General features: G+C 55.4%; 1 protein-coding gene across 7 annotated transcripts in view; it reads right to left on the minus strand.

Annotated features, from left to right (window-relative positions):
• Positions 1–3,333: 3,333 nt before the first annotated feature.
• The window catches only part of MROH7 (maestro heat like repeat family member 7), a 48,082-nt gene continuing 38,144 nt past the window's right edge, over positions 3,334–13,271 (minus strand). For 6 of the 7 annotated variants that reach the window (XM_070592188.1, XM_070592220.1, XM_070592181.1 and 3 more), the window contains exons 18-24: positions 11,362–11,502; positions 10,513–10,692; positions 9,805–9,960; positions 9,405–9,527; positions 6,343–6,445; positions 4,192–4,254; positions 3,334–3,658 (exon numbers count right to left, since the gene is read on the minus strand). In XM_070592188.1, the coding sequence (XP_070448289.1) occupies positions 3,414–3,658; positions 4,192–4,254; positions 6,343–6,445; positions 9,405–9,527; positions 9,805–9,960; positions 10,513–10,692; positions 11,362–11,502 (1,011 nt within the window). In that variant the 3' untranslated portion in view covers positions 3,334–3,413. Of the gene's footprint in view, positions 3,659–4,191; positions 4,255–6,342; positions 6,446–9,404; positions 9,528–9,804; positions 9,961–10,182; positions 10,279–10,512; positions 10,693–11,361; positions 11,503–13,271 lie in introns of those variants that run through there. The other variant, XM_070592198.1, reaches the window with a different exon arrangement.

Here is a 13,271-nt window from a genome sequence, read left to right on the forward strand (position 1 = left end):
AGATGAGGAGGGCCTCTGCAGATGGATCAGCTGAGGGGTGCTGGGCGTTTGGGGGCGGGGGGGTGGGGGGAGCCTGTGTGCAGAGAGGCATGGAGGTGTGCACCAGCCCACACGTCGGGACTGCAGTAGTTAAGAGGGAAGGCCAGCAAGGCCGGTAGGGCCAGAGGGCCTGCCTGCCCCTTGCCCGTTATCTGGGGCCACTGATAGACCTAAGGGCACATTTGTCTTAGGGAGGCCGGGTTGCCGCTGAAGGCTTGATGTGGGGAGGCTGGGTTAAGAGATTGACAAGGAGGCTGCTGCTGAGCCATGTGAGAGTGAGGGGAGAGACGCCTGACAGTGGAGCTGGCAGGCCTGGTCATCATTTCATATGGGCATGAGGAAGACCGCAGGGCTGACGGTGACACATGAGGGGCTGTGAGCCCCCCGGGGCCAGGACTCTCTTTTCCCTTCTAACTTGCCCACACCCAGCAGAAAACCTAGTCCAGTGCTCCCTTTCCTCCAAATCCAGACCTCCCCTTCCACACTTCCTCCCCCAGCTGCTCCCAGTCTTGTGCTCCTCTTCCTTATCTTTCCCCCGTCTTGAGCAGGGCCTGCAAAACAAGGCCTTTGATTCCAGTTTTTCATCTGATTCCTATAAAACCCTGTGAGCTGAGAACCCATTTTACAGGTGATGACGGGGGAGACTCAGAGCAGGGAAGTGACTTGCCCAGTGCTCTTTGACCCTTCCCACTCAAGCCTGTCGGGGGCCTTAGCCAATAGCTCAGCCTATCAGCCTCTGTTGTGCTACGAGGCCACCGAGACCCAGAATATGGCAGCTGCAGTGTGTCAAGGCCGCCCCAGACCTGGGTTCTGGATGGTGAAAGCAGTGGTGTCTCGGCATGGAGAGGGCTCAGGCCTGGGAGCTGGGAGAGCTCTGGGACCCAGACTTCTGCTGATTCCTGGCATGACCATGGACAAGGCCCGGCTGTCTTTGAGCCCTCGTCTGTAGAAGGTGGGCAGTGAAGCCAGTCCGCCTTCCCCATAACTCCGTATGGATACTGTAAGATTCAAAGGAGGCACTGCTTGTGAACATTCTTGGCAATGGAAAAGCCTTGTGGAAGAACCATCCCCAGTTCCTACTCTCTCTCAGGCCCAGAATCCCGATGGCCTTGGCCTACCATCTACTGGAGGATGATCGTGTGGTCAGCTCCATGGGCTCCTCATCCCCAGTGGGAGCTCGAATGTAGCTGCTCCTCAGGCTTATGTCTCTTCCCACTCTACACACTTGCCCGGGGGTCTCACCTCACCCCCGGACACAGATGAATCCCCAGTCTGTTTCCGTGTTAGACTCCTCTGCTGAGCTCCACCCCTGTGAGCCAGCCACCTGGGGGGTGTCTCCATGAGCATGGCTTGCAAGCCCCTCAAGCTCACCACATCCAGACTGAACTGTCCCTCTCCAAACCCACTCCTGGTCCCGAGGGCCCACTCAGTGGGGACCCTGTTGACCCGATCATCCACCCAGAAACCTGGGCGCCGTCCTGTTGTCTCTCTCTCTCTCTCCTTCATCCTGACAACCACCAGGTTCTGAAAATTCTGCCTTAATCTCCCCCAGGTCTGGTCACCCTCTCCATCCTGCACTGCAGCCCAGGCCCCTGTTCCTCTCTGAAGACTCCAGCCAGGTGTCCCTGTCTGTGCTCTTGTCCACCTGCCCCTGACCCCCGCCACTGCCAGCTCTTTCACTCCACTACAGAGTAAGCTCTCTTCCACTCCCTTTTTTCATTCACTCCCTTTTATGCCCCAGAGCCCTCCCTCCTACCCTCTCCCACCACTCTAATGTGTTTTCAGGTTATAAGTGTTCTTGCAAAATGTGAATTCTTTTTGATACACTTTTCTACTCAGCACTAGGTTTGGTCCCATCCGTGGCGCTGCATGTACCCCACTGCCTCTAACTGCTGCCTGGGGCTCCATGGCACCCATCCCCCTATCCCCGAGGAGGCATACTAAGGCTGCCTGTTCTCCCAGGCACCACAAATAACGCTGTGATAGACTTCCTCCTACATGTCTCTTTACAGACCTGTGGGAAGATTTCCCCAAGAGGAGTGCCCACAAGTGGAACTGCTGGGTCATGGGTATGCGTGAACTTAATATGACTGAATAGTGGCAGATTCCTGCCCAGAATGGCTGCACCCCTCAACCCTCCCACCAGCAGTGCCTGGGCGTTCCTGTATTCCCATGAGGAGGGAGCTTTCTAAACAGACATCTGCCCACATCTCTCCCTGCGTAGCACCCCACCATGTCTTCCCGCTGCTCTCTGGATGAGGTTCCCCCTTAACACAGCCTCCAAGGCCATAGAGACCTGGCCCTGGCCCGCCACTCCCCGCCGGCCCCCGCCCTCACCGCTAGGCTCCCTTGCACTTATGTATCTGCCATTGGGCCTTGGTCCCATGTGCTCCGCTCTGCAGACACACCCACCACGTGGTCATCTCTCCAAAGCCCCTGGAGGGGGTCTCGTCCCTGGGAAGCCTTCCCTGACACCTCACCTTCACCTCCTCTGGACTTCACAGCCCCCATGCTTCCCCTGCATCGCCGCGCTGACCTGCTGGGCTCTTGGTGTCTACATGTCTCTGACACTTCCGTCTGACCAAAGGTTCTCAACCTAGCACTTTTCACACTTTGGGATGGGTAATTCTTCACCGTGGGGGCTGTCCTGGGCATTGAAGAATGTTTAGAAGCATTTCTGGCTTCTACCCACTAGATGCCAATAGCATCTCCTTCCCCAAGTTGTAACAACAAAAAACGTCTCCAGACATTGCCAGATATTCCCTCAAGGTCGAAAGCAGCCCCGGTTGAGAGCCACTGCGTCAGACCATGAGCTGCCCAGGGCCTGGGGCTGGGTCTCGTTCCTGTCTGTGTCTCCGGCACCCAGAGCAGGCCTGGCCCTGGTCAGGTACTATATAAATGTTGCCCGAATCAGTGGCGGCCAATCGGGGCGAGGACTCGAGGGTGGGATTCAGACCAGGGTTCTGGGATGTGCACGATGTCATGGGGCAGGGGAGTCTCTTCTTTTCCTCCCCCAAAGCCCACCCAAATCATCATCTCCTTTGTTCTTGACTCTCCCTGTCGGGGAGGGGAAACTGAGACATCCAGCAGACTTACTGTGTGACCTTGAGCAAGCTACTTCACCTCTCTGAGCCTCAGCTTCCCCACTCATAACATGTGGACAAACAGCCTATATGAGTCTGTAAATGCTGACTGAGTCAACAGTGAAGGCCGTGCTCATCTCACAGGTTTGTCACACAGAGCAATGGCTGCTCCAGACCCCAGGGCATCTCCCACAAAGAAACACTCAGCAGGAAGAGGTAAGCCACATGGCATTTACAGTGAGCATGGCTGGGACCGTGGCCACCCTGAGGAGGGCTGGGGGCTTGGGGACATCACTGCTTCAAGGATATCTTCCAGGAGCCCAGTGCCTGCATGATCCAGGAGCGCCGCTGGTGGGAAGTGGGCAGGTTCTCACAGCTAGGGCTCCAGCGGTGGGTGGTGGCTGGGTCACACACCCATGTGTCCCCGTGCGGCAGTGGCCAGGAGTTCCTCCAGCAGCTGGCCAGGATCTGGGCCTGGGCCTGGGCCGCATAGATGCAAACTGATGCTTCTGGATCGTGTCTCAGGTTTTCCAGAGCTGGGTTATGGGGAGGGAAGAGGCCACTTATTAAGACCAGGTCCCCACATGTGTCCCACATCCCCTCCTTTCTTCTCACTTCCATGCCTTGGCTTAGGCACCCTCTGATCATCATCCTCTCATCTCAACTTCCTCCCAGCTCTTCAAATTGTTCACATCTTTCAAAACCTGCCTCCTCCAGGAAGCCTTCTTGGACTGCCCCAGCCTACCTTCAGGTTCCCATCAGCTTCCCCAATTACAAAATTAACCTGCTCGCTTAAGAGTCTGAACTACTTGCCCTGCATTCAGTGGTTTTTGGTCTTATTTTCTGAGCCTGTTTCCTGGATTGTGAGTTCCCCAAGGTGGGGCTGTGTGTTCTGTGTTGGTAACCCGACGGTACCTAACGTGTACTCGCCTGGATGAAGACTAGCACAGCTGGGCTGAGCTGGAGTCCCTTGCCCTGGCCCACATCCCTCCCCTTTCCTATTACCCCCTGCGAGCTTCCTCATCCACTGACTGGCTCTGAAACCTCACCAACGCGGGCCATGACTTACTGGCTTTAACTTCGTTCAGACGATCTTCCGTCATTAAGCTCTCCATGCAGGGGACCAGCGACCCTTGGGCATAATCCAAGAGGTGAGTGCCTCCACCTCCTGACTCCGACCCCACCCGTATCCCACCCTGGTACCAGACCTCCTCAGGGAAGCTCTCCCCACCCCCCTCCAGCCCCACAGATAAGGCCCTGGGATAGATTCCACAGGAGTAGTCCTGGAGAGGTGGCAGGTCCAGCAGGCAGGGATGGCACCAGGACAGGCAGGATCTGGGCTGCAGCCCACTCTGACAGTGTGGCCCTATGTGGTCCCTCGCCCAGGCTGGCCCTTAACGTCCTCATCTGAGCCCTGGGAAGGTGTGTGTCTGCTGCCCCTTTTGCAGGGAGTCTGAGCAGCAATAACATGAAGGACACTGAGCGCTTTAGGATCTTCCAGGCAAGCGGTTGGCAGGGCCCCTGGAGGGCTGAGACCCAGGTGCTCAGCCACATTGCTCAGCCCTCCCTCCCAGCCGGAGTGCCTGGCTCCCCAAGTACCTGCAGATGCTTGATTAGGCCCAACCTCCCAAAGGCCCTTCCCACACTTCTGTGCCTGGCTCGTTCCCTGTTTATCCCTGAGTTTTCAGCCTAACATGGTCGCTGCTCCAGGAACTCCTTCCTACTCTACCCCCAAGCTGGGTGAGGCGCCTCTCTGGGTTCCCAGAGCATCTGTGAGTTTCTCTCTATCTGTATATTCTGTGTTGTATTTCACTTGTGATTCTGCATCTCTCCCACCAGACCAGGGGTCTCTTTAACTTAGATCTGCTGGGAGCAAGGGAGTGGCAGGGGCAATCTCTGAGGATCTTTAAGTCACATTGCACAACTGCATGTGTGTATGCATTTTTCTAGAGAAAATGTTCATAACTTTCTTCAGGGACTCACAAAAGATCCATAACCCAGAAGCGGTTAGGAATCAGTGCACTGCGCTGGGGCGTCTGCAGGCAGACGAGGGTGCTGCTTGGCTTCGTGTCCCCAGCACAGGCCTGGCACATAGAGGACTCCCAGGGTGATAAACACCAGTGTTTTTAGGAGTGGTTAATTTGAAGCAAGATTTAGAGAAATGAGCATCTAGAAAATGATGGCACTCCGTGTGAGGAGCCACCTCTGAGCAGGCCCCACATTCTGGGGGTGCCCCCAGGCCTGGGCATTGCTCCTCTGTCCTGGAACTGAGCACATTAGCAGCTACTCCCTACTTCCTGCAGCATCATCCTGAAGCTTTGTTTCTCTGCTCTGAGCACAGCGGCTGACAGAGAGGAGGACCAACCCATGTTTGCTACACAAACCAGTGAAGGGCACACGGGGGGCTGGAGGAGTGAGAAACTGCCAATGAATCAGGAAAAGGTGCCAAAGGATACACTGCTCTACGAGCTGGGGGCCGGGCGCCCTCCTCTCCAGTCCTCTTGGCAGCAGGGTGCCTGGGCCTTGGTAAAGAGTGTGGTGGTTTGGGGAGAGGAGGGAAGTAGCTGGGAGGAGACACCCAGCATGCTGACAGATGGGCCCTGTGAGTGGGGGTGGGGGGATCCTGGGGGAGGGGAACGTGCTACTTGTTTTCTCCCTAGAAAGGTGGAGGTTGGGATTGTGGGAAATAAGGAAGGTGATTGACATTGACTGAGCGTCTTGACAGGCCAGGCATCACCTCTTAAAAAATATTCTCATGCAGTCTGTGAAGCCGTTGATCCCCATCTTACAGATGAGGAAGCTGTGGCTCAGTGGGAGTAAATCACTCAGTTGGGGTCACACAGGAAGGGGGTCATGTCACTGAGATTGCGCTTTGCCACTCGGCCCCTCCTGCCGCAGTCAGTGGCAGGCTCCTGCTAGGCCTGAACCCATGCCATAGATCTGGGGGCGCGGGGCAGCACTTCTGCTGCATACAGTGGCCAAGGTTGTGCCCTGCACAAGGACTCTGGGCTAAATCCAGCCTGTGGCCCACTTCCCAAGCTATGATCTTAGAGGAGGGAAGACTTTCTGATCTGTACCATGGCCATCTGCTGGCCAAGCCTTCACCCAGGGGGAGGCATCCACCCAGTGCTGGAAGGGCCGGCAGCTTCCTTCCAAGGGGAGGAAACACCCTGGAGAGCAGGCAGCCCTGGCACAGGGCCTGCTGTGCGGGGCAGGTTACCTATGAACATGATGGAGGACTTCCGCAGGGAGGCCCGGGGGCTCCTGGCATACTCCAGGCTCTGGCTGAGGAACATGAAGGCGCTGTCTCGGTGGGTACTCACCTGGGACAGACAGAAACCCTGGGAGTGCTGTGCCCTCAAAGGGACTAGCCTCCCCTCCTGAGTCCTGGCCCCTTGCCTCTGAAACATCTCTGCTCCCCAACCGAGCCTCTGCCCCAGCTCCCCAGAGGCCAGCCTCATCTTCTCTTAGCTGATTACAGCAATAGCTTCAGTGGGCTTTCTGCCTTCGGTGTCTCCTCTTCCAAACCACCCCCTACTGCAGCTAGAGGGAAAGTTCTAAATCCCAGCCAGAGGGGAGAGTGGACATAGCATGAAGAGGACATGATGGATAAGAAGACAGGTCGGACCAGGGTGAAGGATTCAAGTTACAGACCAGTGGCAATAAACTGGAGAGTTAGGAGGGTCTTAAAAACCCCTAAAAGCCAGACAGGAATAGAGCTTAGTTGTACATTAGAAAATAGGAAGCCAGCATTCATTCTTGATATGGCAATGACAAAGCAATGTTTTGGGCAAAATAGTCTGACTGTGGTGTTCAGGATGAGTTTGATCAAGTAGAAATCAGAGGGCAGCCATCCCACTAAAAGGCTATTAAAGGAGATGAGGAAAAATCTGATCTGATCACTCCCCTCTCGACCACCCCTGCAAGTCAGGGAGTCAACTCCTGGGCCTGGCACACAAAGCCTTCATGTTCATGTCCCTTCTCAGCCTCAGCTCCCACCACTGCCCCCACCTGCCACGCACACTATGCTCCAGATTCAGGATGCAGCCCAGCTCTCCCCAGATCTGTGCCTGGTACAAGTGATTGCTCCTGACTGGAGTGCCCCTCCCTCTCTTCCTCACCTGATGAATTCCCTCTCATCCTTTGAGGCTGAGCTCCTCCTCCCTGAAGATTTCCACAACCCTCAGGCAGAGCTGCTCCCACCACCCTTGATGTTTCTGCAACACGTTGCACAGCCTTTGTCATGGCACATGTGACGTTGTGCTGTAATTATTTATACCCATCTCCCCCATTGGATCCAGAGCTCCCCCAAGAGAAGGGGCCCTCTCGCTCAGCTCAGAGTCCTCAGCACCCTAGACAGAGCTTGGCGTGGCAAAGGTGCCCAGAAATTGTTGGGTGATTAACAGAATGAATGAATGAAGAGGTCACCAACCCCTTCTTAAAGCTAAGGCTACCAGTTGACCTTCATACAAGCAACGCTGTTGACACCTGGAGAGCAAAGAAGAATCCAGAGGGGTCTAATGCAGAGGTCACAAGCCTGCAGCCCACGAGCCACAAGTTGCCAGCAGAACAGTGGCCAGCAAGTGTTTTAAACAAGCTAAATTGGTTGCTAAGTAACATCTTATAAATATCTGAGTTTCTAGCTTCTCCTGTGAAACCAGACGACCTGGCAAGAGGGGCCTGCACGGTGAGCTGGAGCACTCCACTCGTGCTTTCAAGAGGGCCTGAGCCCTCCAGGTTGCCAGGGGCCCCACCACTTCCGTGCCACTCATGATCATCGTCTGCCCAGACACCGGTCACTGTAGGTGTCTGCTGGCCAAACACTTCCTCCAGGCCTCTTTTTCCATCTGTTAAATGATGGTAATGATAAGACCCTGGATTGCAGAGGTTTGAGCATTATTGATAGTGGCAGTGTCAAGACCTTCTCTCAATCCTAGCAACAATCTGTTACTTGGTATGTTTTGGTTAGCCTGATGTGGGGGATGCTGGCATGCCCCTTCAGATATAAAGGATTTATTCCCCCAGCTGTGCAGATTGCCTCAGCTGGAGAGGACTGCTGGCCCAAGGCTACGCCCCTTTCCAGGGTGCCTGGCATCCAGTGACCGGTGGACACGGGTGTAAAGAGCTGAGCCCTGGCCCTGGAGTTGGCACTCTCACCGTAGTCTTGGCTGAGACCTCCCCTGAAGCTGCGTTGCAGCTCGACTTGTTCCCCTGCCACTCATGCCCCCTTCCCTCCCCCGATAGGAGTTGATCCCAAGGGCGCTCCCTCATAAACGTCCTGCGTGATAATCTCTGACCCAGAGTCTGGAACCAGGCCCACGACAAGAGGGAGGGCAGATGGGATGAGAGGACAAGCTTCCCAAATGCCATGCAGGGGGCCTGGGCTGTCCTGCTGCGCAGTGTGTCACCAAGTGTCTGTGGCTCACTCCTACGTCAGGATGTTCCCGGGGGTTACCTAGAAAGGGGGTGCTGTGGCTAAATAAGTTTGGGAAACCAGGAATTAGACAACCATGGCACCTTTCCTCAGCACAGAACATCTCAGCGGCTTCAACACGCTGGTGGCATGGCACACCTCCAGGAGGAAGACGGCGACACAGTATTTCCCAAACCTGTTTGTCTTGGAACTCCCTTGCTCCCCTGTGGGGCAGATCTCATAGCACTGGTGTCGCAGAGAATATACACGGGGAATGACTGCTGTGGAAAAGGGAGCCAAAGATGGCCTTCGAGCAGGAAGATCATACAGACACACTTGTGTTTTAACAAGACCACTCTGGTGCCCTGAGTGGGGAATGGATTGGAAGGGACGAGATTAAAGACTGGGAAACCCACTGGATGGCTGGACCCATGGCCCAGTTGAGAGACATCCATGACCTGATGGGCAATGACAGTGGGGATGGGAAGGGAAAAACATATTCAGAGTTATTTAGGATATTTAAGGTTGATCAAGTGTGGACAGTGAGGGAAATGCAGTGTCTAGGATGATTCTAGGTTTCAGCTTTGGGGATCTAGATGAACAGAGCAGAGTTGACACAGGGAGGCTGTCAGTTCAGAAGAGAAATGAAGTGCCTGTGGTCAGCCACGGCAGATGCCCAGTAAGCCAATGGAGAGGGAACCCTAGATGGGGAGAAGTCAGAGACGGAGATGGATATTCAGAAGTGACCACCTGTAGGTGGGAGTGGAGTCACCAGTCAGGATGCTGTGTGAAAAGAAGGAAGACAAGGGAAAGGAGTGCCCACCCCCAACGTGCTCATAAGGAGCCACTGTTGTCTGGGAAGCACTCACAAGGTACTTGCAAATTTTGGCCACCGTCTGCTGCTGGCTGTCCCAGGGCTTCTGGTTATAAGCTCTTTTTGGCAATTCCCAAGCCATGAAGCAAGAACAGCGGAACAGGGTCTTCACACATTTCTGGGGACAACAGCAGGAGAACACTAGAGCTGAGGAATTCCAGGACAGCCGGACGTATTCCAGAAAGAAACTGAGTGAAACTGGGTTTTGGAAAATCAATTCCTAGGTGAAATGTACAAGGGAAGTTGGCTGTTTGGAGAGGAGTCCTGACATGGGTGCCCTGGGGAAACGGCCGTGGCTGGACGTAAATGACTGCCGACTACGGATGTTACTGATTCTGATTTGGTTTCCACAAAGGGAGGTGCACCCACAGAGCTCGGACCCCGCGTGCACTCACCTGGGCCACCTTGGTGTTGCCCTCTTGCATGGTCAGCAGCAGGGGCACCAAGGTGCTGATCAGCTGCTCCTCCAAGGCCGGGGTGCGAGGCGACCGCAGCTTCTGGACCATCTTGCCGTACAGGCTGATGCAGGAGGAGCGCACCTCCTCTCGCGACTGGGGCAGAACCCGGAGGCTCAGGTGTGCTCCCTCCTCCAGGAGGTACCTGGGCCTCTGTGCCCCACCTGGAAGCACCACAGCCTCCCTTCCACTCATTCTGAGGAGCCCTCCAGGCACAAGAGGCACCCAGTGAAGCTGCTCTGGGGCCAGTGCCCCCCTCACTGGAACCTAGATCCTAGCTCTGCCCACTCTTCCCAGCCAGGACCCCCACTAACTTACCATCAAGTGGAAAAATGCCCGCTCTGCTGGGACCAATCAAAAAACTGTGCCCCCTCTAGGTGGACCAATGGAAAGGAAGTCACCTTCCCTGGGAGCCTTGATTACAGAAGAAGAACCCCTCTGTGAGAACCAGTTAGAAAAAGAACTTTCTCTGGGGGAACCAACTACAGAAAGACCAGCTGGAATGAGGTGCCCCTCCTCTGGGCTGACCGGGCCCTGCCCAGGTCCCAGCGGGGTGTGAGAGCTACTGCAGCCCCCAGGGTAGTACGGAACCTCCCTGCATGTGCAACCCCCCAATCCGTCCCACCCCCACCCTGCGGGCGTCCTTACATCACTGAAGTGTGGCAGCAGGACCTGCAGCATCTCCACATAGACCGAGCTGTCCATCAGCTTCCGGTCCTGCGCCTTGAAGATGGTCTTGAGGTTGTGGACTGCCTCCACCACCAGCAGCCCCTCCATGCTCTTCAGGCCCTTCACCATGGCGGGCAGGAGGGCCTGCACCTTGGCAGCCTGTCGGGCAGGAACATTGGGATGGGGACTCCTACCTGGGCTAACAGGCGGGAGACCCAGCCTCTGATTCACTGAGATGAACGAGGAGAAGCAAGTCCCACTGCCAGGCCTTTGCTGTGCCATGCCACCTGCCTGCAGTGCCCTCGCTCAAGCCCTTGCTGTCCCGGGAGCCCTCGCTGACTCCTCCTGGCCCGATACCCGAGCCTCTGTTGTGAACTCCCTTCCTCCCACTGGGTGGATGATACCCTGCATTGTTAGCTAGTTTTCTGAGTCCACATCCTGTCCCTGCGTCCTGGCCACATCATGAGCTGCAACAGTGCCTGGCAGAGAAAAACAAAGCACTTCTTACAGTGCTAATGAGGCACCAACAACCTGGCCTCAGTTTTCTAATCTGTAAAATAGGAGTAATTCCTGCCATCCCCAACTCCTCGTACATACACTGCCTTTAGGCTCATTGTGAAAAATCTGGATTAGAAACTATCTCAAAAAGAATGAAGTATATAGGGAATTATTAAAGGATATTCATTTTACAGATGGGGCAACTGAGGCAGGGGCAGAAATGAGCTCCGATTCTAGCCACTAGGATCTGAAAGTCGGTGATGGCCAAGCTCCATCCTTCCGCCAGCCGGGGGTGGCGCTGAGCCGGGCTCTCTTCCGCCCTGCACTCACCTTCTCAGACCTGCGGGCCAGGATGACCAGGCCTCGGATGGACAGCACCTTCATGATGGGGTCCTGGTGGCTCAGGCCTTCTGCCATCCGCCCCAGAGAGTACTCCTCAGGGATCCGCCGTACCTGCTCCATCTGGAGGAGCTGAAGAAGGAACGGGGATTACTCGCTGGGCCCAGGGGCGGGGCAGCCCCCCGTGTCTCCGCGCCCTGGAAGTGCCCGAGGATGACCAGCGATGAGTGTGGGGCATGAACGACTGCTGTCTGGTCAGTGCTATCCAACGCGAGCTACATGCATACATTTAAATTTTCTAGCTGCCACATTGAAAAAGTAAAAAGAAATAGGTGAAATTAATAATACATCTTATTTAACCCAATATATCCAAAATATTATCATTTCAACATGTAATCAATATAAAAATTATTGATATATTTTATACTCTTTTAAAAAAAAATTTTGTACCAAATATGAAACCTGGTGTGAATTTTATGCTTACGACACATTTCGATTCAGACTGCTGCATTTCAAGGGCTGAACAGGCCCTAGGCAGCTCATGGCTATCGTGCTGGACAGCATGGGTCTAGTCAGTGCGCACCCCTGGCTCCTTAGCTCCACCTGGCCTCGGTGCTGGGACCCTGAGCCCTGTCCGCTCTGCCCTGCTGCCCACTCTCCTTCGCGAGCACCCGCTCTCAGGATCTTACCTGCTTCCTTACACAAATGACTCCCAAGCCTCTGTCTCCAGTCCCAGCCCTGTCCAGAGCTCCCTGGACACCTCCACTCGACATCCATCAGCACCTCATGGCAAAGCCGAATGTGCCACTCTCTAGCTCAGAGCCCCTGGGGCCCCCACTGCCTGTCGCCATTGGCCCTGCTTGCTTGCCTCTGGGCCTCATTCACACCATGCCCACCCTCCAGCCCACTATCTTACCACCAGCCTGCTTCTCCCCAAGCCGCCTCACCTAGGCTGACTGCCCCCTTCTCTGGGCCCCTGGGAGCCCTGAACATGGAAACCTTCGTGCCCCCATCTGCTTTTGCATGTCCCACAGGGGGCTTCCTTGAGGACACAAACAGCCATTCCTCCTTGGGTCCCTGTCAGCGAACACAAGCTCTGGTGCGGAGTATGTGCTTAGGGAACGCTTGTTGCACAAATCATGAAATTTGGTTCCTTTTCTCCTTAGAATTGCCCTTCCTCCTGTGTCCCCCATTGCAGGGTTAGCACCACCAGCCCCCCTTGTCCCCGCCCCAAACCTGGCATCAGCCCCATCTCCCTCCTCTCCCTCCCTGCCCTCCCCACCGGCTGCAGCCACCCCGCCTTCCATTCCTGCCTAGTCGTCCTCGTAAACGTTTCTCCCATCTGTTCCCTTGCCTTCATCCACTATGACTTTCGAGACCATGTGTCTGTATGATGAGACGAGAGAGCTAGGGAGATGGGGCCGGATGGGAGTGGGGGTCAGGAAAGACTCCCTCCACCCACCCAGGTGACGGAAACTCAGCCTGCTGTCAGGTTCTGAACAGGGCACCAGAGACACAGAAAGGAGTAATGATAATGGTAATAGCAACACAACTGACTCGCAGAGAGCACTTCCTCTGTGCCAGGCATGGTCCTAAGTGCTTCACGTGAACTCAATTAATCCTGCTCAAAACCCTGGGAGGTGGGCATTTCACAGGTAGGCTCAGTGACTCACCCAAGGTCACACAGCTCCCTTGAGGAGTTCACCACCATTGGGAGAAGCAAGCACACACACAGACCATCACAGCAGAGGGGACTGGGGAGCCGGCAGAGTGGGGGTCATCTGAGGCTACGTCAAAGCATCCCTATGAATGTGGTGGGCTGGCTCTGGCCAGGAGCAGGCCACCTCCTCCGGGGAGTGCGAGAATGACTGGACCTGGTAAGGACCCTGGCCCCAGGGAGG

This window comes from Equus przewalskii, chromosome 2 (assembly GCF_037783145.1).
Source record: "Equus przewalskii isolate Varuska chromosome 2, EquPr2, whole genome shotgun sequence".
NCBI lineage: Eukaryota > Metazoa > Chordata > Mammalia > Perissodactyla > Equidae > Equus > Equus przewalskii.